Below are 24,618 nucleotides of genomic sequence, written 5' to 3'. Positions count from 1 at the left end.
GGGTGTCTGGTCTCCTTTTTGTTGGGGAGCAACCTGTAGCTAGGGATTCACCCATGTGTGAGGACTATCATCCTGCTTGACCTAGGAGAAAGCAGAGTTGGTGTTCTCCTCGGACAGCAGGATATTAGTCCTCATGAAACCTGTCTGCCACCCCACAGAGTTGGGTTCTCATGTTTTGTTTTATGTATGTTGCTTAATTTCATAATTCTATGTTATGAGACTGAAGAGGGGACCCCGTGTGGACGCGTGGGTTAGGGCATACTATGCATGTTCAGTGTGCACAGACAAAGTTTTAGAATCTTTGACATAAGTTTTCTGTGCCGGGCACCATACAATGATGTCACCCATGTGTAAGGACTAACATCCTGCTGTCCTAGAAGAACACCTGTTATAGGTAAGCAACTCTGCTTTATCCCTCATACTTTTGAATTCCGTTACTACTCTTGTCTTCATCTCGCTTCTTGTAATTATCAGATTAGATTATTGCAATGCTTTAAATCAGTCTTACATCTCGTGCTACCTGTCCACTTCAGTTAGTTCAGAACACAGCTGCCAGGCAAGGGGAAGTTAGACTATGATTATCCACTACTTCAAGAATTACATTGGTTGCCGATTTCTCTGTGAATCCAGTTTAAAATTGGCTGTCTTGCTTTTAAAGCCGTTCGATTTAGTAGCCCACCTTATCTTGCTAATCTGTTAACACCTTATAGTCCTTGTCATAACCTATGCTCCTCTCAACAGGAGCTTTTAAGAATTCCTACTTTAAAGAAGTAAGGCTCGAAAAAATTAGGGAAATGGCTTTTACTTTCCTAGCCCCTTCACTTTTGGTATTCTCGTCTCCTTGCACCAAGACGTGAGAGACTACAGCAAATATAGGAGTCGTCTTAAAACTCATCTCTTTAGTAAGGCTTTTGATGTGTAGGTTTACTGTCTATGCAGTTATGATTGTTTTTTATTGAAGATGTGGATAGTTTCTTATGATTTTATTATTAATATAACTGTTTATTCTTATCAGTTTTATTTACTCTAACAATGCATAATTGTGTTTTATGTGGTTTAAATTGTGTAATAAGATTTGTCTTTTTTTTTTTCCATTTAATGCTGCATTTTGATTTCTTTTACATTGTATCTAACCTATTTAATGTGCATTGCTTTGATTCTTAAATGGAAGAAAAGCGGTTTTACAAAGTAAAATGAAACTATCTTCCGGGAGAGCATTCCATGCCGAGTCCCAAGGAAATGGTACTGAAGAACATGCTGATGCTATGGATAACCCAATCTGTACTTCACTCTTCGTGCCATAAGAGCCATGGAGACAGCAGAGGAAAATTCCGGGGTACCCAACAGGAGGAACAAAACCAGCAACAGTTATCTGTATGCTGTGTATGAAAACATATATAACACATCTGCTTAGTGGTGAGAAGGAGCCCCTGTAGCCTCCTGCCATGACACAGACTTGTCAGTTAATTTCAGACGTCGCTGGAATGCTGCCTCATTATGATGGACCCATGGGTATCTCCTCTTCCCACCCCCCCTTTGGTTTAACATTTGGAAGAGAGATTGGTGGGGCTGTCTGTGCTTCCCTAGCTCTTCTTTTCACCTTGTGAGTTCTCTTCTTCTTCAGCTGCCTGTTCCATGGAAGCTGGTGCCTCACACAACATATTTTTGTTAATCTAGGTGTGCCTTGGACTTGAAAAGGTTGGGAAAGACTGCCTTATAGAATAAGTACAGCTCCCTGTTGTGTTCTTACTACTGTACACTTGAACTGTAAACAATGCCTCTTTACACTACATTGACTTTAAGATGAAACCAAAGGGTTTCTTTTAAACTAAACAGAAGGCAGGATGTAAATTTCCGTTGCATATGTTGACACACTTCTCTTATTTACAAAGAACAATACTTTTGTTTTCATCTGGAGTTTTTGTTTCTTTCAATAGGATATTGACTGGGTGCAAACAGAAAAGCATGTATTTGAACAGGCCTCCAATCATCCTTTTCTTGTTGGGTTGCATTCTTGTTTCCAGACTGAAAGCAGGTAAAAATGTATGAAAATAAAGTGCATAGAAATTTTAGTTATTTAAACATGCACATACCAAAAGTTGCTGAATTCTGTTGTTAAAATTTCTCCCCAGTAGTACTTGTAATAGTTTGGTGTGTATATTTAGTTTAACCTCTTCCACAGCAAGTACAGAATATATACTGGCACTAGGTTATATACGTGTGGGAGTGATATTCTTGTATATGGGCCAGTGCTCATTGACTGGACCTGGTCCTCTCCATCCAGTAGCAGATCTCTGCCCCTCTGCTGTTGGCTCACACCTGACTGCCCTCCTGATAACTGCTGTCGCCAGTCAGTCATCTCTACTGGGGAACAGCCACCCCTTAAACCTCCAAAATCAGAACTAGAACACCACACATACATGCCCCCACCCTATTCCAAAGCACAAGATGAGACCCCTGTCTGTTTATGAGCTGGAGCAGGGTCACAGACTGACAGGTGTACCCATAAAGTGTTCTGCACTAGTTTCTGCAGAATGCCTAAAAGAGACTCCATGGTCTCTTCCTTGTCTCATTTCCTATGCTCTTCCTTGAATGCTCAGTATAAGCTAGCAATGAGTAAAGAAAAAAGTTTCATACAATCAGTAGTGTGGGTGGAGACACTTTGAGTGTTGGTCACAAAAATGGTTGGTATATTCTGAATCAGAGGTTGTAATAGTTCATGGATACATTTTATTATTTTACAAACCTATAACTGTTTGGAAAGCAACTTTCAAATTTTATAAAGAGAACAATTTACTTTGATTTAAGTGCCTTTATGAATATGAAATTCAATCAAACTGGTTTACGGTGCTGTTAGCAGATGAACAAGTAGCCATTTGTAGCTTTACAATAGATAGTGTAAACAATTTAAAGTGGCGGCAATTTAAATTTTTTCAAGTTAAACATTTCAATTTGTCATTAAAAGGGTGCTTAAATACTGACTAAATTCTACTGACTAATATTTTCCCACTATACTTATAAAACTTACAGGGTCATTTTTGAAAACGTGATGGGCTGTTATTGCAAGTGTATAGGCCTTATCGCTCGTGATAACACCCTAACGCACGCGGTAACGACCGCATCGGGACGATAAAATTTAAATGAGGGAAAGGGGCGGGGTTTGAGCAGGGTTAGGAAAAAAACTTTTCCGCTACCACTGCAGGCAATAATGTTTAACACACACTATCACCAGCAGTAGTACCGGAAATAACTACACCTTTTACGGTGGCACTATAGGGGCAATGGCGGGCGAAAACGCACCGCGGAATGATAAATCTTACGGCAAGCGATTAAATTCTGGAATTAGGTAACATGTGGAAAATGTTTGTAGCAGTGTTAAGCAGCGTGTCTGAGGCATTCTAGATGAAGCCAGGTAGTGTTTGGTATTAAAGGCCTGACAGAAAAGCCAAGCTTTTAGTTATTGTTTCCTGAATTGACAGTAATGTATTTTTGAAACCTTTTTGGAATGGAATTCAAAAGGGCTGATGCTGCTCTTGAGAAGGATCTGTTTTGGGTGTCCGTTCTTTTAATTGATTTTGAGGATAAAATTAATGTCAAGGATCTATGCAAAGATCTTAGTGGTCTAGATGGTAAGTATGCAGATAAGTATAAAGGTCCATCTGCTCTTAGTGCTTTGAATATGGATGACAGTGTTTGGAATTTCATTCTGTATGGTATTGGTAACTAGTGTAGCTTTTGTAGGCTGTGTGTGCTGTAGTCATGCTTTTTGCATCCTTCTATTTGTCATGTGGCAACATTTTGAATTAACTGGAGTTTGTGGAGGACCTTATCTGTCAGACCTTTTGTACAGTGCATTGCAGTAGTCCGGTCATTTTACAGTGGCATGGACCACCGTGAGAAGGTTTGTTTTATTTTCGATGAATGGACACAGCCTTCATAAATTTTGTAGTCTAACTTGGGAGCCCATTACTGTTGCCTGGATTTGTGGGCGCATGGTAACGTTTGACCTGTGGTGTTAGTGGGAGCTTATAGGATCCAAATGGAATTTTCTGGTCTGGAACTTGTCTGTCTGAGTTATATCCAAAAGATCTCAGTTTTGTTGGGATTTAAGTGGTCTTATTTTCATTCATGTATGACTACAAGTCATGCTAAACTTCTTTATAGCTGTTTGCGGGTCTGGGTCCATTGGTAGCACGAACTGAACATCATCCAGGCAGATGTAGGCTTTTATGTCAAAGGTACGGATCAGCCGTGCTTGTGGTTGGAGGTATATATTGAATAGCACTGGTGGTGATTTGAAACCTTGGGTGGAACTCTAATGTCCATGGTGCTGATGTGTGGTCGGCGACATGTACAGTTTGTTCTCGGACTAAAAGGACTTGAACCAAGTAAGAACCTTACAGCTTAGTCCAGCTTCCGCAAGTCGAGGTAACAGGATATTATGCTATACGGTGTCAAATGCTTCAGAGAAATCTAATAGCACCAATACTGCCACCTGGTTTAATCATGGTATCAGAACATTCAGCAGGATGATGATGATTGACACTGTTCTGTATGGCCTTTCCTGAATTTGGATTGATACAGGTCCAGCTAGTTTTCTTTCTGCTAGCCAATCGACCAGTTCCGCTCTTACTGACAATTTCCCTATGAAAGGAATATTGGACAGTGCGCAGTAGTTTTCTGGTTGTCTGGATTCAGGTTTGATTTTTTTGTTTACAAGTGGCTGTATTACAGCCTTTTTAGATCTCTGGGAAGCACACCCTCAATGAAGGAAGAATGATGGTTGCCCAGGCTGAGAGGCCTTGCTAGCTTTATTACCTTAGATGGATATGGATTAAGGATGCAGGCTGCTGGACATAAGGCAGCTAGCATCTTTCTGATAACTTTTTCATATCTAGGGTGAAGGAATCCCACATCTGTGGTATGTTTGGCGTCATCAGACTTATCTTTTACTCCAAGGGGGATGTCATGATGATGACAAAGGACCTTGATTTTTTTTTTCAGAGAAGGTGGCAATTTTGTTTGCTGTTCATTTCAGATTAGCTGTAAGACTTGTGATGGTTTTGTCAAACTATTTACAATTTCAAATTTTTGGTTGGGTTTGGGGCTTATGCAGTAGAGTGGGAGAATGGGGTGTGTTTTGCCTTTATGTTGACGAGGTTTGCATTTCATTCTGGGCTCTGTGACAGTGTAACGGGAAGTAAATTGGGAAGACGAGAGAGGCCTAATAGTCCTTTTCTGCCATGCTGTTCTTTTTCTTTGAATTTGCTTCAAAGTGTAGATTATATTTACAGTATCTGATAATTATCCACGTAGTCTCTTCCTGTCCTTTACAAACATATGTAGGACCAGGGCTTTATTGTAAACAGAATGCCAGTATAAACTCCAATTTAGCCAACCATGTTACTTTGAAAATTGCCTGATAACATGCACTCATTACTACAGATTTGATTAGATTCCTCTGTAGTGCATGGAAGATTACAGTGGATGCATATTTATGGTTTGCCTTTCTTTATTTTAGATTATTTTTCGTCATTGAGTATGTAAATGGAGGGGATTTAATGTTTCATATGCAGAGGCAGAGAAAACTTCCAGAAGAGCATGCAAGGTATGTTTTGCCAGATATGATAAATGGGACAGTTGGTAGATGCAGGAGGTAAAGTAACTGATAGCAGAAAAGCAGTTGAGTGGTACAACCACAAAGATCCTATAAAATGTTAGCATTAAGGAGGTTTGAAACTCCCAGCCTTAGGTACCCATGGACATTTATCTAATTTTCAAAAGGAAAGTATCCACATACTTTCTTTTGAAAACTGTCCTGTGCACTTTCCCCTTCTGATTGTATGGGTGAAATTTCAATGCATGTAGATTGGAGTTTCAGTTTTATGCATGCAATTTCACTTCTCTGACCGAAACTCAGGCCAGCTAAAACCTATACATACTTTTAGCCAGATGGGGAAGAGTAGCTTACCCAGGTGAATGGCTTTAAAAATTATTCTTTAAAGGAGCAGATTGTGTATGTATATAATTAGGAATACAGATAGAGCACTATCAGGTCGATCCAGTAAAGTGTGCTCCGTCGGAGCGCACTGTCAGCCTGCTCTGGACGCGTGTTTTCCCTTACCCCTTATTCAGTAAGGGGAGGAAAACACGCGGCCCACCCGTGGCACCTAATAGCGCCCTCAACATGCAAATGCATGTTGATGGCCCTATTAGGTATGCCCGAGCGATCCAGTAAGTAAAATGTGCAGCCAAGCCGCACATTTTACTCTAAGAAATTAGCGCCGCCCAAAGGTCGGCGCTAATTTCTTCCGGCGCCAGGGAAGTGCACAGAAAAGCAGTAAAAACTGCTTTTCTGTGCACCCTCCGACTTAATATCATAGCGATATTAAGTCGGAGGTCCCCAAAAGTAAAAAAAAGTAAAAAAAAAAAAAAAAAATTTTGAATTCGGCCCGCGGCTGTCGGGCCGAAAACCGGACGCTCAATTTTGCCGGCGTCCGGTTTCCGAGCCCGTGGCTGTCAGCGGGCTCGAGAACCGACGCCGGCAAAATTGAGCGTCGGCTGTCAAACCCGCTGACAGCCGCCGCTCCAGGCCAAAAGGAGGCGCTAGGGACGCGCTAGTGTCCCTAGCGCCTCCTTTTCCTCGTTTGCACCGCGTCGCCTAATTTAAATACTGGATCGCTCGCACCGGCGAGGGGCCGGTGCGCGCGCCGGGAGAGTGGGCGTTAGTCCGCTCTCCCACGGACTTTACTGGATCGGGCTGTATGTTGGTTATGTTACAAAATCTTTAATAAAAACAAAATTAAAAAAATGAATAATTTAGGATTGAGGAAAATGTACACACGAGTCCAGAAAGATCAAACATGAAATTCGGATGCAAATCTTTTACTGGGAAGTAGTCTGCTTGTCCTGATAAGTAGAACCTGATACGTATGGTTCCAGGGGAGATAGGATTGTGCAGGTGTGTATTAATGCCAGGTGTTTAAGCCATTTTCCTTAACCAGTTACAACATAGAAGTGGAATGTTGACACATATTTCCTTTTGTGTTTATTTCTAGTAATTTGTTTCTCAAAATGTCCTTTTTTCGTCTGTCAGAACATTTTAATTTAAAAAATTAAGCAGCACTAGGGGGCAGTGGAGACTTTGCTGCCAGATGGATGTGTGCATTCTGCTCTGAGGAATAAATGAAAAACCTGTAACCCTGCAAGTAAACTTCCTGTCTCTTCCAAATACCTATCCCAGGAGACCTGTCACAGACCATAGTAACTGGGCAACATAGAAGTGATTTTTTTTTTTTTGTTAAAAGGTCCAAACAGGAAAATGGCTGCTGGAAAGGAAACTGACACCACCCATAATCCTGAACAGTGTTTCCAGAATTTCTCCAGTACTTGCTATGGATGAAATGCCCAGCACTATACCACATGTCCACATTGGAGCCCTTTCAACTGTTCTTTTCCATGGAGCCCACCGGTCGCAGTTCCTAACTTGCCCTGGTCCTCACATTCTTTGCTGGGAGAAAACTTTTTTGAAGAATCATTTGGCATGGAGCTTTGCTGTCCTATTTAGTCCTTGTAGTTCCCTAGGGTAGGTTTTCTGGAAAATGTTTCTAAGTTTTTGTTCTGTCCTCCATGCCTGATCGGTGCTCTGTGGGCATCAACTGCCTAGGGTCATTGAATTCAATCTCACTTTCCTTGTTTTCCAGCCAGCCATGGATAAACAGACCAGCAGTTTCCAACTATGTCCTTGATGTGCCAGTGTTATATTTATTAAGGACCCCATGATAGATGTATCCTGTGCCTGAAGGCATCGCATGATGTCTGATGGTGCCACCTGTACACGACCATGACCTTCGAATTACGACAATCCTGCTGGAGCTGATAGAGAAGCACTTTGGATAACAGAAAACTGATCCAAAGGCATCATTGGCATCAAAGGACCCAGGAGCTGTACTGCATACTGGTGATGTATTGACATTGAGGGGACATTCCATGTGCTCCACCTCTCACACCAGTAGGAACTAAAGAAATAAGCTATCGCTTGCCTCTTCCCACTCGAAGAAGGCATCTGTACACGATGCCTTCTTCTTTTGAGACTGGCATCTTTTGATAAAGCCACTTCTTTTGAGACTGGCATCAAATGAAGGCAAAGAAGCATCAGCATTGGTCCCTGTTAGTGCATGATGCCAGGAGTTGGGGGTAGACCATCAGTGGCTGTGAACACCCTGGAGTGGTCATGTGGGGAGGAGAGCTCAGTCTCACCAAAGCTTCAGACTCTGGGGGTCCTGCTATCAGCCACAGATACATTTCTCAGTTCCCAGGATGATGTGGTCACCCCTCCTGCCTCCTAGTTAGTATTTGCATTGGTTATCTTTGAGAAAGACTGGGCAAAAAGATTCAGCAGGTCTTGGATATGGCCTTGATGCTCTAGCATTAAGGGCATTGGCACCAGCATGGGCTGAAGTCGAGTTGCTGCTTGAGTCCCTCCAGCTACCCAGTGGCCTTGCACTGGTGCTAGTTCCTGGATGGGAATCACTGTTCATGGTAGCCGCCCCAATGTTAATCTCCAGTCCATTGGGGGAGGAAGATTCCTTGAGTCACCAGATTTCCTATGGTTCTAGGCCCAAGTAGACCAGAGCACCCCTCTCTGATGCCTTGTTTGCTGGGCAGGCCATAGTCAAGGTCTTCACCACCAGCGTATCAGTTGGGATCTGACTTTGAATTCTCTTGGGAGTATGGCTATCGACTGGTCTTCCTGCCAACTTTTCTCCTTCCCCAGAGAGAAGGAAGTCCCTTCTTGTGGATCTCTCTTTCACTGGTTTTGTTAGACAAATTGTGGAGGCCATTTCCTTTACTTTTACAGAGGACATCCTCCAGTTCATGGATCCCCCTAAGGAAGTCATGGCAGTATTAGTTCATTAAAATCTTTCAGGAGGTGCAGATGAAGATGTGGAAGATCCTCCCTCCCCTCTCTGTGGCTTCTGTGAACAAGAAAGTAGATGTGATTTATCTCATCCAGGAGGTTCCCAAATATGAAAAGAGGCAGCTACTACACCAATCTGTGGTGGTTGAATCTGTTCTCAAGAGGATAAGGACCCATTCCTTGGTGAACCCAGGGAAAGATTCTAGACCCCTGGACACTCTCAAGAAGGTGTTTCAGGGGACTATGCCAAACACCCACTTAGCATCCTACCATCTCTTCAAGGGCTAGTACTTGCAGAACGTATTGAAGTAGATACAGAGGGTGACTGAGCGACTTCCTCAAAAGCAGCAGGACACCCTCCAGTCACTGGAGAAAAAGAGAATAGAGCGCGGAAAACGCATGGTCCACTCAACTTTTGATGTTGAGAATCTCTGCCGTGGGGACCTCCAACCTGAGGTACAGGAAAGACTTACAGATGTGCCATGTACTGGAGAAAATCTCTTCATAGATAGTTAAGGAAGCAGTAGCACAGATATGTGTAAAATGCACAATGCTTTAACAGCCATTTTGGACCCTCCCTCCCCTTCCAGGAGGTATCTGAGAATGGGGCAGGAAGCACTTTTGCCAGCTGAGGAGGCATTATCCTCTGCCTCCTTTGGACCCATACTTAGGAGGACCCTTTTTCCTGTCCAAGGCAGCAGTGAGCCCCTAAGTCATAGCCAGCATCCAGTTCAATGCTTGGGATGGGGTTTTGATTGGATCACATTCTTATACCTGTAACAAAGGTTCTTCCCATTGGAGGCAGGCTGAGGGTAAACTGTTGGTCCAGTGTAACTTCAGATATGTGGGTCCTCAGCATCATAAGAAGAGAGTACAAATTACATCGCCCCCTGCCAGACCCCAATTGATATCACTTGCCACATCAGGAATTGTTTGAAAATGAGCTACTCTCCCTCTTAGGACACCAATGCGGCTAAGCCCGTTCCATCTTGGGAAAGAGAACAAGGATTCTACTAGAAGTACTTCCTGATTCCAAAGAAAACAGAAGGACTCTGTCCTGGAACTAAGGGTCTTGAACAAGTTTCTGAAAACAAGATGGTTTCCATGGGCACCTTGATTCCCTCCCTTCAAACAGGGGACTGGCTATGTTCTCTCGATCTCAAGGATGTTTAACCCACATAGAGATACTGTATTTCCTCCTCACAGAAAATATATATAGATTTGTTGTGGGAATCAGTCATCTCCAGTATCGTGTGCTGGCTTTTGGCCTAGCATCCATCCCACATGTCTTCATCAAATGTTTTGCTGTAGAAGCAGTACACCTGCACAAACTGAGGGTGCTTATTGCGGGCAGGTGCCACAGAATTGATATGGATCACCATCTGGGTGTTGGAGTTACTACAGTTTGTCATCAACTATCCCAAGACCCACCTGAGCCAGTCATCTCAATTGGAGTTTATCAGAGCAGCTAGACACAACTCGGACGTGAGCCTTCCTGCTGAAACAGAGGGTTATCACCTTAAAATTTGCAGTAGAAAAGATCCAGATGAGTCTGAGATCAGCAAAGGTACATGTTGAGGATAATTGGTCCTTATGGCATCAAATACATATAACTCCTTTGGCACGTCTCCACATGAGGAGAGCTTTGATATTTACTGAAGAGGATGTTGGAGAGATACCTCTGGTGGAAACTGTATTTAATGGTGATTTGAAAGAACTGAAACAAATCACGATGAACCTAGATAATGTAATAGAGCAGATTGACAAACTAGAGTAGCAAATCACCTGCACCATGTGGCCAATGTGACGCCGATTTTCAAAAAGAGCTCCAGGAATGATCTAGGAAACTATAGACCGATGAGTGACTTCAGTGCAGGATAAATCATAGAAACTATTCTAAAGAACAAAATCACAAAACATATAGACAGATATGGTTTAATGGGACACATCCAGCATGGATTTACCCAAGGGAAATCTTGCCTCACTAATCTGCTACATTTTTTTTGAAGGGGTTAATAAACGTGGATAATGGTAAGTCTATGGATATAGTGTCTTTGGATTTTAAGAAGGTGTTAGACAAAGCCTCCCATGAGAGACTCCTGAGAAAATTAAAGTCATGGGATAAGAGGGAATGTTTTATTGTGGATTGCGAATGGGTTAAAATGTAGGAAACAGAGTAGGACTAAATGGTCAGTTTTTTCAGTGGAGAAAAGTAAACAGTGGAGTGCTTCAGAGATCTGTACCGGGACTGGTGCTTTTTAATGTTTTATAAATGATTCGATAAAGGGAACGATGAGTGAGCTGATCAAATTTGTAGATGACACACAATAATTCATTTGTGATTTAATAAAGGTGAGCCACTAGATGTAGTATGTTTGACTAAGTCCCTCATGAGGGGCTTCTAAGGAAACTAAAAAGTAATGGGAGAGGAGGCGATGTCTTTTCATGGATTACAAACTGGTTAAAAGACAGGAAACAGTAGAATTACCGTATTTTTCGCTCCATAAGACGCACCTAGGATTCAGAGGGGGAAAATTAAAAAAAAAAAAAATTGTGCTAAACCGGCTCTGCGTCTGGGCGTCTTATGGAGCAAATTAGGGGAGTGCATAGTTTTTTTTTTCTCCCCATTTTGTTTTCGGGTCTGGGGAGGGCCATTTCGGTCCACTCCCCAGATCAGAAAACTTTTCTTTCTGTGGGAACCCCCTGACCCCCCCCAAGACCTGCCGAATTAATTTCCTGCAACCCCCCACCCTCCTGACCCCCCCAAGACCTGCCAAACGTCCCCGGGGGTCCAGGAGCGGTCCGGGAACGATCTCCTGGGCGTGAGCCGTCGGCTGCCAGTAAACAAAATGGCGCCGACGGCCCTATGCCCTCACTATGTCACTGAGACCGACCGCTGCTATTGGTCGGTCTCAGTGACATAGTGAGGGCATAGGGCCGTCGGCGCCATTTTGTTTACTGGCAGCCGACGGCCCACGCCCAGGAGATCATTCCCGGACCCCCGCTGGACCACCAGGGACGTTTGGCAGGTCTTGGGGGGGGGTCAAGAGGGTGGGGGGTTGCAGGAAATTAATTTGTCAGGTCTTGGGGGGGGGGTCAGGAGGGTGGGGGGTTGTAGGAAATTAAGTCGGCAGGTCTTGGGGGAGTCGGGGGGGGGGGTTTGTTAGATTTTTGTTTGGTTTTTTTTTTATATTCGCTCCATAAGACGCACATACATTTTCCCCCCACCTTTGGGGGGAAAAAAGTGCGTCTTATGGAGCGAAAAATACGGTAAATGGTCAATTTTCTCAGTGGAAAAGGGTAAACAATGGAGTGCCTCAGGGATCTGTACTTGGACCTGTGCTTTTCAAAATATTTATAAATGATCTGGAAAGAAATACAATGAGTGAGGTAATCAAATTTGCAGATAATACAAAATTATTCAGAGTAGTTAAATCACAAGTGGATTGTGATAAATTGCAGAAGGACTTTGCAAGACTGGAAGACTGGGCAACAAATAGCAGATGAAATTTAATGTCGACAAGTGCAGGATGATGCATATAGGGAAAAATAAACCATGCTATATTTATATGATGTTAGGTTCCATATTAGGAGCTACCACCTAGGAAAAAGATTTAGGCGTCATATTAGATAATACATTGAAATCGTCGGCTCAGTGTGCTGCAGCAGTCAAAAAGCAAACAATGTTAGGAATTATTAGGAAGGGATTGCTGAATAAAACAGAAAATGTCCTAATGCCTCTGTATCGCTCCATGGTGAGACCACACCTTGAATATTGTGTACAACTCTGGTCAAAGCATCTCAAAAAAGATATAGTTGTGATGGAGAAGGTATAGAAAAGGGTGACCAAAATGATAAAGGGGACGAGACAGCTCCCCTATGTGGAAAGGCTAAAGAGGTTAGGGCTGTTCAACTTGGAGAAGAGACAGCTGAGGGGGAGATATGATAGAGGTCTTTAAAATCAAGAGAGGTCTAGAACGGGTAAATGTGAATCAGTTATTTACTCTTTCGGATAATAAAGGACTAGAGGGCACCCCATGAAGTTGGCAAGTAGCACATTTAAGACTAATCGGAGAAAATTCTTTTTCACTCAACGCACAATTAAACTCTGGAATTTGTTGCCAGAGGATGTGGTTAGTGCAGTTAGTGTAGCAGGGTTTAAAAAAGGTTTGGATAAGTTCTTGGAGGAGAAGTCCATTAACTGCTATTAATCAAATCTTAGAGAATAGCCACTGCTATTACTGGCATCAGTAGCATGAGATCTTCTTGGTGTTTGGGTACTTGCCAGGTATTTGTAGCCTGGATTGGCCACTGTTGGATACAGGATGCTGGGCTTGATGGACCCTTGGTCTAACCCAGTTTGGCAATTTCTTATGTTCTTAACAACTCAGAATAGTGAGAAATTCAGGAAGACTTTGTAAGACTGGCATCCAGATCTTGAAGGGCCAGGGACGAGCTCATGTTTGGAGGGTCTGCTGCCGAAGTCTCTTGACATCCGACCCTCCCAAGTTCTCATCTGGATCCACCGACAGTGCAGCTTGACTCAGGACTCGCCAAACCCTGGTCGACTCACCCATGTCCATTTGGACTGCTTGGCCCTACGCGGGTCCTGCAGGTCCTCTAGCCTGGAAAGGTGGCATCCCATGTCTCTCCTAAGATATATGCCCTGTGCAGAAGTAACATAAAATCTGGACAAAAAGCTGCTGGGTCCTCAGGTTCTGGTCCTAAAGGTTTTCCTCTTCCCCAGAGAGAGGTTACCAGCACCCTCAGGCCTCTGTGGGTCTTTTATTGGCCGGGGAGAGCAATGGAAGAAGAGCTCCTGCCCCTCCCACTCTCTCAGCTGCTGACTGAAAAGAAGCCAAAATGGCCACGGAAACCGGGAAGTGGTCGCCAGCTGAATTGACATCCTCCGTGTTCTTTGCTGCTGCCCGATGCCTGTCCACTGCTCCCGCAGCTGTTCCCATGCTGCCCTCTCCCCCAGAGAGGCAGCGGGGAAAAAGGCCACTCTGCATGAAGAGCGTGTGCCTTCTCACAAGCTGCACGTTGGCTGCTGCACGGCATGGCCTCCATAGGCGCAATCGCTCAGGGGAGTCACTGCTGCCGGGAGGATATACGATAGAAATGCCGACGACCCATTGAACCGCCCCGCCACACTAACTGTGCTGATAGCAACAAAACAAAAGAAGGAACTTTTTTTTTTTTTTTTTTTTTTTCACTTTAAGAAACTTTAAGGCAAAGAATAACAAACACTTTCCTGAAGATAAGGCAGCAAGCTCCAGGCGTCATCCTGAGGGGAGGGGAAGGGAGCTGGCACAACCAGTGAGACAAAAAGGGTTACCAACCCTCTGCTTGTCCACCTCTCAACCAGAAGGGATGGCCCCACCAGGACCTGCCAGCCTTCTGGGAGGAACTCCGTACAACAGAAATCTAACCTTAAAGAAAAAAAAAAAAAAAAGGATTTAAGTCTAAGACTGCAGGTTCTGCACTGCCACCATCTGCTGGAGACAGAGAAATACTGAGGGACTGCAGATGGCACACCAGGTTTTATGCCAGTCTCGGCGAAACCTTCTCTGTCTCCATCTGCTGGAAGAGAGGCAAAACCCAGGAGTCTGGACTGATCTGGGTATGTACAGGGAACAGGTGTTCTCTGAGGACAGCAGGATATCAATCCTCATGAAATCCACCCATCTCCCCCTGGAGTTGGCTTTGCCTTATAATGCTAAAGAACAAAAATGAAGTGGCCCAGCTTCATATATTGGCATGCCAGTGAGGCACAGTCAAAGTCCATGTTCAGGGCCAGACTCTTATCGGATGATGTCACCCATTTGTGAGGACTAGCATTCTGCTTAAGTCACTTTGCCCAGGTTCAGTCCTCTGCTCGCTCTCTCTCGCCAAGTTCTACTCCCTTTCTCTTTCTTCTTTTTCATCTATCATCTCCTCTCACCTCCCCCCATGTCTATTGCAAACCTGTCTCTGTCCTCCTAGGGCCCTTAAGGTGCGGTCACCACCTCACCTACAAAAAAAAAAAAATCACTTGCCTCAGCTGAGTGGATTTTTCAAACCCTGGTCATGAAGAAGCTGCAATCCTTAGTGGTAGTAATGACAAGAGTATCTTAGTGCAGCTAAAGCAGGGGTGGCCATACTTTTTTTTTTTGGACCCAAGGGTTCTAAGATTGAAGGATCTCTGCCTATCTCTTTCCCTTGGCCCCAAATTACACCTATCAGAGGATTGGATGCCTAGGAGGCAGGCATGCACCAGTGACATCACTTCCAATCTACAGATATTACTTACAGGCAAGGAACCACCTTGAAGCCTCCCATGGGCTGGATGTGACCCATAAACTGTAGTTTGCCTACCATGGAACATAAAGGAAACTGAAGTTAGCTCTTTTTTACAGCTCAATTCTTTTTAATTTATAGAGCATTTCAAAAATTGGATAATTCATACAAAACTGTATAAAAAGGCACAGCCAGAAAGCTCCCATGGAACAACCTAATGTTTAAAATGATCAGTTCTTGTGTTTGTTGACCTAGGTGGCAAGGAGAGTGGGCATATGGACATTAGATCAGGTATTAAAAGTAAAAAGAGCTTATGACCTTCCAAGAGATAAGTAATTTAGCAAGTTCTCAAAGATGTAAATGGCTTGAATTGAAATACTCTATATTAACAGAGAAAATTGATATCCATTCATTGCAGAATTTCCCAGAGATTGTTAAAACTTGTGATCAGGTGCTGGCACCCTGTAGAACAGTGTTTCCCAACCTAACTTTATTCTTAATGCATGCCTGTCCAAAAAATGATTCAAACCAAGTCAAAGCTGTATCTTTAATACCCAGCTTCTTGCAACTTATTAAAATGCTATGAACAAGGGTATCTAAAGCTGCTTTTGAATCTAAAGAGACTATGCCTGAATCAACTGCCCTATCTCTTCTAAAATCATCCATCAAAGCAGCTAAAGCTGTCGCGGTGCTGAAGTATTTTTGAAGCTCTGATTATTATCCAAAAAACTAGATTCCTCAAGCCATAAATTAAGTTGGGAGGCCATTATTTTTTCTATAATTTTCCTTAAAAAGGGAAGATTTGAAACTGGACAACTCTCCACCTGCAAGAATCTCTCATTTCAATAGATTTGTACCCCAAACAACAATATGCAGACACTTACCTTTTCTTTTTTCCATAACCCACACGTCAAACAGATACCAGTTTCAATGCATTTCCAATATATATTTCCTGTGACTTTGCCTTATTCTCTCCCTCGTACCTATACTTGGTTCTCCCACCACTATCTCTCTCCCTTAATAGTATTTTGCCTTAATTAATCCATGGCATCACATGTACTTATACAGCTTCAGTTAGATATAGTTAAGAATTTACAGAGGTCGAATAACAGTTTCTTTCAAAACTGATGGATATTCTCCTGTCTGTAAGGAGAAATTAGTAATCAATAGTGATGGATCAACTACGGTAATACATCTGATCTTTCTTTAATCAAAAAGGATGGACAAGATTATGCCACAGAGAGAAATTCTTACTTACATATTTCTGTAACACTATAAGGACAGTTTAGATGGGTATGAGGGAGGATGAAGAATTTACTGAATATGAATGTGAGCATTCGTTTGAAATTAGGCTTTCATTTTCAGATAATCAGATGTAGGCAATCCCTTTTTATTGGACTAACATGATACATGTTTGACTCTCCTGTCTGTAATGAGAAATTGATACATTACTTATGTCCCTTATCCTTAATAACCAGAACGATAGTTCCATCCTAGAAATACATACTATGCATTACACACAGCCGAAATCTGAAACCCGTGGATTTTGTATCCTAGTACTATAATTGCAACCTTTTTCTGTTATATCTGGGGTAGTAGTATTCTTCCAGACGAATTAGTTATAGTCACTAAATGGAATGGAAACTATATAACATATTCTTGTGAAATCAATAAAAAATATATGAACATACAGGCATCACCAGTTAAGAAATGTATTAGTGCCAGCACTGCTAGCAGTAAACTTATATAAATATTGAATTTTATAAATATAAATATCTCTTATTCTCTATATATGAGGGAAAATATTGTATATATCAGGTCCTTTCCTTAATTCTATGGATTGTGCATTAGTGGCAGCCAGGGCCTCTGTGGCAGTACTGCACACCCCCTATGCACAAGATCTGGGTTCAGGTTCCAGAGCTAGGGGATGCTGCAGAGGGGAACAGGTGCCAGCCTCTGCCATTGCTCAATGGTGAGGCATGCTAGCTAGACTTCCAGTGCCTGTGTACTGGCTTCCAAAGGATCTGCAGGCAGTGACCCCTGCTCAAGGACTGCCAGTGTGATGGCCGGACTAGGTGGCAAGCTATGGGGGGGAAAAACCCAGATAAGCTGTGAATTGAGGCTCATCGCCCCGTAGCCCAATAGAAAGCCATTGTAATTCAAGTTGGAAACCTCAAGGAACAGGAGATAATAGTAATAGTAATAAAAAGTGTTCATTAGTACTTGACTGATAGTTGAAGGCCAGCTATGTGTTAGGCTGGAAAATTCATCAAATTAAAGTGCCTGAATCTTCACATAACCCTAGTACTGCAAGCAGTTCACTGGTTTAAGATACCCTGGCATTCCATGCTTTACGTGCCAGATTTCCTCTCTTTCAAAACTTCTGGCTCCTTATGTTCCATCCCTCACCCTACATTCCTTGTAGAAAGACTTCTGAACCAACAAAGCTTCCTCCATCTATTATTAGGCTTGAAATGTTCAGAGAGCATTCAGTTACCAAGCCCCTCCCCTCCCCTTGGATATCTGTTCAGAACCAAACTATATAAAATCCTGGAAAGCTGTTAGGCTTGTATTTTTTTTGCCAGGCATTTGATTGCTGAAGCAGACTTATTATTTTCTCATGAGTGTTTTTTTTAAGTATTTATTTATTACTTGTCTTTGATTGTATGTTTTGATTAATTTTATGCTTGTTCTATTTTATAAACTGCTTAGATATGTCTGTTACAGGCGGTATATTAAGCTCAATAAATAGTAATAATAATGATAAATGTGGACTCCTTAGGTGCTGAATGCTGAACTTACTTGCCCTGCCTACATTTTAGGTACCTAAATGCAGGCACTCAGCAAGGAGATATGCAGATCTCATAAGTTAGGCACCTAGGTCTCTTGAATTTCGACCCCCATAGTGTTAAATAATGAGATAATTGTGTTAATATTGTTGGTGGAACAGCTAGATTCATAAATAATTAAAATAAAACCTCTACTTGTACTGTCTAGCAAGTTCTTCATTGACGGCTATTGAAATGAGCTACACCACCAGGAATTGTTCATTACAATCAAGAGATGTATGATATGAGTTGAGCATTATGGGGACAATTTTAAACTCTCTGCATTGAGACGAAGATTGTGTGAACTTACTCGTGGGCTGTGCACCAATTTTCAGAGTGGAAGTTCACTTGTACTTTTGCTGTGAACATTGCCACAAGTACAGAATGTGCATATCCATTGCACTTGCTTTTTGTATGGGTAGAATTTTTTAATTTTGGCTTGATAGCTCCTCCTTTCTCCCAGTTCACTTGGAACCAGAACTGAGATCCCGGCACCATGAGCTTTCATTCATATCTGTGGATCTTTCCTCTATTTTGACACACCCCCCCCATGTTCTAGTCTGATTGTTGCAGCAGTGGCCCTGAGGCTGGGAGCTATGCACCAGGGCTTCTCCTGGAACCCTGTGTCATGTGCTCTAAATCTGGCCACCACAACTCCCCCACATGACTATGAGCGCTTCCTCTGCAGCATTCCCAGGCATAGAAGACTTGATGCGGGATCAAAGCAGGGACCTTCCGCATGGCAGCGGACAGCACTGCCACTGGTACTTTTCTCTGCATTGAGAGAGGACGGTTCTCAGACAGCTGATTAATGGGCAAGTAATATTGCTTTGAAAGTTAAACTCTGCGTTTGCTGAAGCGTGATGGTTCAGTGGTTGAGAGCATGGGCTTCTTCCATTGATCTGCGCAGATGATTTTTTACCTCCCTATATTCCACCTTACCCAGTTGTGATTGGATAATGGTAACCCTGAATTGTACTTTCAGATACTTTTTTTGGCTGTGTAAAGGTATGCAAATCCCAAATTCTTATCTTGTGAATACAAATATTTTCTTTGACTTAGCCTTTTCTGTTCTGAAAACCAAAGATCTCCTAACAGTATAAGTGTTATGTTTTGCTATCTTTAATCTGAAGACACAGCAGCAGTGCCAACTGCTCCCCGCAGAGTTTTCATATTGCTGTGCGTAGGAGAACATCATCTATTTGTTAATAGGGAGAAACTGTCAGGGCATTTTTCTTCAAAGAAGCCTTGCTTGGAAAAACATTGGGTTTTAATTAAAGTCTGAGGTCTATGACCTGTTGTTCCTCAGTCTCCCTCTTTCCCCATCCTGCCTTCTTGTGATAAACTCTGCCAACAATCGAGAGAGTGAAACTTGGCAGGATTCTCCCCACCCCCTCTATTAGTAATATACAAAACAATCCTAATGTTTCTATAGTAAAGCTTGTTTGTCAACTTGCAGCAAATTTTATGGTTTTCTTGTCTTTGAGAAATGGGCTGAAGCAGGAAGCTCTTCTGTTGGAGCCCTACAGTAAACAGCAGACAACCTGTTGAAAAGATCTCGGGTACTGTGACTGAGGATTTGCTTACTCCACTTTGCCTGCCGCATGTAAACCTCTTGAAGATTAGCGCTGTACAGTGGTTACAAATGGTAGTATGCTTTGCTTTGCAACAGCTTTTAATAAGACACTTGGCTGTTAAGGTTGAGAAAATGTAATCACTGGTTCCATTAATACAGCAGATTAAGGAAAGATGATGCTGTAAGGAGCCTTTTTATAATTCACATCTCTTTTTGCCTTTTGTAGGTTTTACTCTGCAGAAATCAGTTTGGCATTAAATTATCTTCATGAAAGAGGAATAATTTATAGAGACCTGAAACTGGACAATGTCTTGCTAGAGTCTGAAGGGCACATTAAACTTACAGACTATGGCATGTGCAAGGTGAGGGGAAAATAATTTGGAAGGCCATGTCTCAAAGGAACAATTATGGGATAGCTGTCTGACTTAATTTTAGTAATTGTTATATTATTTACTTCATCCATTTCCAACTTTTTCCTAGCTCTGTGGTAGGAGAAAGGAAACTAATTCAGGGATAGAAGATAGAGCGTGGTAATAAATGACATTCACTCTGGGGGAAAAAAAAGAGAATGATACGCAGAATGTCTCAGAGATCAGTCCTAGTCTTTGTGAGCAATAATGCAGAAGCATAAGGAGGAAAAATGTGTCTTTTTGTGCATGATGCTAAGACCTGCAGCGTAAGGGATACTTCTGAGGGAGTACTGCTTGGTATGTAAGCTTCAATACAAGAAAATGCAGAGTTATGTACTTTTGGGTGCAGAAATCCAAGGGGGTGGTACACAATAAGGGATAATCATGAGACACTGATATCCAGAGACCCCCTTCCTGTTTTGTGGATAATTTATATCTAATGATTTCAAGGTAGGGAGGCAGTGTGACGAGGCATTGGCCAGACTCGGAGGGGATACTAGAGTGCATAAGGAGCAGTATAACTAGTAGAAAAGAGGAAGTGATTATGCCTTTGTACAGATTGTTAGATCTCTTCTGAATTGTCTAGCTTTTGGATCATTACTTCCAGAAGGATATAGATGGAATCGAGGTGGTCCAGAGAAGGACTCCCAAAATGGTGTGGGGTCTACATCAGAAGACCTATGAAATGAGTCTTAGAAATGTAAACCCTTATACCATAAGGGAGATATGACAAACACCATTCAAATACCTGAAAGGTATTAATAATGTACAAGACCCAGACCTGTTTGAGGTAAAGAAAGTTCTACAACAAAGGGACATGAAATGAGACTCTGAGGAGGCACACGGAGGAACAACATCAGGAAATATTTTTTCACCGAAAGGTTGGTGAATGTGTGGTAATGCCTTCCTGGGATGGGTGCTGGAGGCTGAAACAGTTTGTTACCTAGTGGTTAGAGCATTGTGCTGAGAACCAGGAAAGCAAATCCTACTTCCCCTACTGACATTCCTTGTGGCCTTGACAAGTCAACTTTATCACCCGTACTCGTGCACATTATTAGCTCTTTGAGGCAGGGATTCATTGTACCTGGATTCTAATAATGTTGTAGGCCAGCTTGAGCATCCTTTGGAAAGGCAAGCTAAAAATCCAAAATAAAAATTTTAAAAAAGTATAGAATAAACACAGAAAATCCTTAGATGGTAAAAGTGAGAAGATGGCAGAAAGTACCGGATTGATCTAATTCAGTAATGAATGTTGAGGCATAGGTGTTAATATGAAATGTTAGACATCCTAGTAGAAACAGGCACCCACAAGCCCGGGTTTGTCTGGCAGATTGCAATGACAGAATTAATTTTAGCAGGTGGTAGTCAGCAAGCACTGTAATGTCTGCATGAGAGCCTGCTTTCTAGTTGGCTCTGTCAAGGGACCTAGGAAGCCAGATGCTTGAGCAACAGTCACTCTAGTATCACTGGTTATTTGGATTATTGCAAAGCTTTGTGGTTAGACATGGTAAAGATGGGATGCAGGAGGGGAACTAAGAGGGAATCTTGTATGCTCTGCTATCTAAGATGGTGGAATACAAAAGAGAGAGACTGACCTACATCAGGATATATTGCAGGTAATCACATTCTGTGCTTGATAGCTGGGACGTATCCTTAGTGTAGACAGTATTAACTAGGAAGGCTAGACGAACAGACTGATAATTTTCTGCTGCCATCTGCTCTGTTTTTGTGTTCCTTGGGTATGCAGGGTGGCTGTTTGTATGTTATAGTATTAACTGCTATAGAAGACTGTTATTTTCATCTAATTTTGAATATATGTATAATATATATTAATTGAAATTAAAAAGTATGTACCATTCATATACCAGGCCTAGTTTTGAGAAATGATCTAGTAGTTTGTATTTGGATAAACATTATTCCCTGTACGTACCTGGATCAGTCCAGACCCTGGGTTATGTCACCAATCCAGCAGAGGGAGGCAGAGAAACATTCTACTGACTCTGACGTATACCCTGGAACACCACCTGCAGTCCATCAGTATTTCTCTGTCTCCCAGCAGAGGTGGACGTCCCTAACTTCTGCAGTCTGTGGTAGTTTGTTATTTTTTAGTCAGCTAGTTTAGGAGTTAATTTTTGTAGACTTTCTGTTTCTCTTTAAGAGAGGCTGTTCTTTTCATTTAAGTTATTGAAAAAAAAAAAAAAAGTTTCTTTTCTTCACAGCCGTTTCACTGCCTCCCGGGAGGTTGCCAAGTCCTGGGAGGACTATCCCTCCTGGTTCTGAGGCTGCTGGAGTTGGGGAGGTTTGAACCCAGCAACCACTCCTGGCAGGGGTGATACCGGGGGGGCCCGGCTCACTCACCCTACTTGAAGCAGCTTCTGGGGTCCGCGCCGTTTTGTCAGGTAAAATAAATAAAATTATTCTTTGACAGCTGAATCATGGTTTACTTACCTTTTGGTGTTCCGTGGGCCCGTGCCTTTGTTTTTCGCCGGGGTTTCTTTTAATTTTTTAGTTTCTTTTATACTTTTTATTTCGTGCCGTTTTTTCTTTATAATGCCGCGAGGCGCGGCCTGCCACGCTTGTGGAGACGCGTGTGCGCGTCTCTCCAGGGAGAATCTCTGTTCATCCTGCCTCCCCGGGGGGAAGGCTCGTCAAGTTTGCCGGTAACAAAAGGGACTCTGCCACCTCATGCGGCCCCAAAACCTCGGTGCAGCTGCTCCCCTGCCCCGGACTCATTTTGCTGCGGTGCTGGAACTGAGGAACTCTTATCTTCTCTGAGGGTGGCAACACAACAAGTTTATTCAGGGTGCTTCGGACCCGCCTCCACTGTCGCTGCAGCCGGCGGTCCCTGGGGGGGACAAGCCGCGTGAAACAGGGGCATATTTATCTGCTGACAGCCTGGAGGAGATTTGATTCTTCTTCTGCCTTTTCAGGGGATTTTATTCGTTTTCTTCGCAAAGCTTACAAATTGAGGAAATTTCATAAAAACATAAGTCTCATCTGAACAGGGTCTAAAGCCACGTTCCTCTAAACGGGCTAGATCTAAGGATTTGGGAGAGGGGTCAGCTCCAAAGCGTCCCCTTCGTCCAGGTCCGGATCAGTCAATTTTTTCTTCTTCAGAGGATTCTGAGCATGTCTGTTTACCTATCCCGGACAAGTCCCTGCAGGATGGGGATTTGGATGGAGACCCTGCTTTGGGTACTAGTTCAGACCCTCACGTTGCGGATGGGGATGATCCCAAAGTAGTCCGTCTGTTTAGAAGAGAGGAACTTAGTCCCTTAATTCCAGCAATTTTACTGGAATTGGGTCTGGAGGCTCCAGTGAAGGATTCTTGGATGGGTAACATTGACCCAGTGTTGCTTGGCCTTAGAGGTCCAACGACATCCTTTCCTTTTCATCTTTCTCTCACTGACCTTTTATACCGGGAGTGGGATACTCCTGAGTTGGGTCTTAAGGTAGCACGAGCCATGAAAAAATTGTATCCATTACCTGAGGAAGCTTTGGAAATTTTAAAATTTCCTAAGGTGGATGCCACTGTATCAGCTGTCACTAAGAAAACAACTATTCCAGTGACCGGAACTACGGCTCTTAAAGATCTCCAAGATCGTAAGCTGGAGGTTCAGCTTAAGCGAATTTTTGAGGTTTCTGCTCTCGGTGTGCGGGCGGCCATGTGTAGTAGCTTGGCTTTGCGAGCTGGCCTAAGATGGGTCCAGGCTTTACAAAACAATTCTTCCCTCTCTGAAGAGGAGGTTGCATAGGCTGGTAGACTGGAAGCTACAGTTGCTTACAGTGCAGATACTTTATATGATCTCCTTAGGACCTTGGCTCACTCTTATCGTTGCTTCAGTATCTGCTCGCAGACTTCTCTGGTTGAGGAATTGGTGTGCAGACGCATCCTCCAAAGCTCAGTTAGGGGCTTTACCCTTTAAGAGAAAATTACTATTTGGTAAGGAATTGGAAGATTTAATTTTGTCCCTAGGGGAGAATAAGATTCACAAATTACCAGAGGACCGTCCTAGACCTCGAAGCTCTTTCTCATCTCGCTCTTGTTTTCGGTCTAACAGAATTCGTTCTTCTCATCCGGCTCCTCCGGCTAAACATTCTTCAGGTAGACAACAGAATTGGTCTCGGTCCTTTCGTGGCCACCGCTTTGGCAGACCTGGAATTTCCTAAGCCTCAGGAGGCACAAAGTCTGCCCAATGAAATGCAGCCTGTCCTTTCTCCAGTTCCCGTCATAGGGGGCAGGCTGTCTCTGTTTTACGGGGAATGGGCCAGATGTACGTCGGATCAATGGGTTCTGTCAGTGATAAATCAAGGTTACGCTTTAGATTTTGTTCGGCTTCACCATCGCTTTCTAATCCAAGACTCTCTACAGCGTTTAAGCGACCTAGGAGCTATAGTTCCAGTTCCAACATCAGAACATCGGAGGGGTTGTTGTTCAATTTTCTTCGTCGTTCCCAAAAAGGAAGGAACCTTTCATCCCATTCTCGATCTCAAGAGTCCACCGTTGCCTAAGGATTCCAAAGATGGAAACTGTCCGGTCTGTCATAGCTTCGGTACACAGAGGAGAATTTCTAGCGTCTCTCAACCTCACTGAAGCTAATCTTC

At 43.0% G+C, this 24,618-nt stretch overlaps 1 protein-coding gene across 1 annotated transcript in view; it reads left to right on the top strand.

The window, feature by feature from the left end:
- Positions 1 to 24,618, top strand: part of PRKCI (protein kinase C iota) — a 128,807-nt gene that overhangs the window by 67,542 nt on the left and 36,647 nt on the right. The window contains exons 10-12 of the mRNA XM_029615014.1: positions 1,938 to 2,035; positions 5,522 to 5,608; positions 19,830 to 19,965. Of these exons, the coding sequence (XP_029470874.1) occupies positions 1,938 to 2,035; positions 5,522 to 5,608; positions 19,830 to 19,965 (321 nt within the window). The remainder of the gene's footprint in view (positions 1 to 1,937; positions 2,036 to 5,521; positions 5,609 to 19,829; positions 19,966 to 24,618) is intronic.

The sequence above is a fragment of the Rhinatrema bivittatum genome, chromosome 9 (genome assembly GCF_901001135.1).
Source record: "Rhinatrema bivittatum chromosome 9, aRhiBiv1.1, whole genome shotgun sequence".
Taxonomy (NCBI): Eukaryota; Metazoa; Chordata; class Amphibia; order Gymnophiona; family Rhinatrematidae; genus Rhinatrema; species Rhinatrema bivittatum.
The sequence above is the reverse complement of the archived record's forward strand: the minus strand, read 5'-3'. Positions and strand labels throughout refer to the sequence as shown.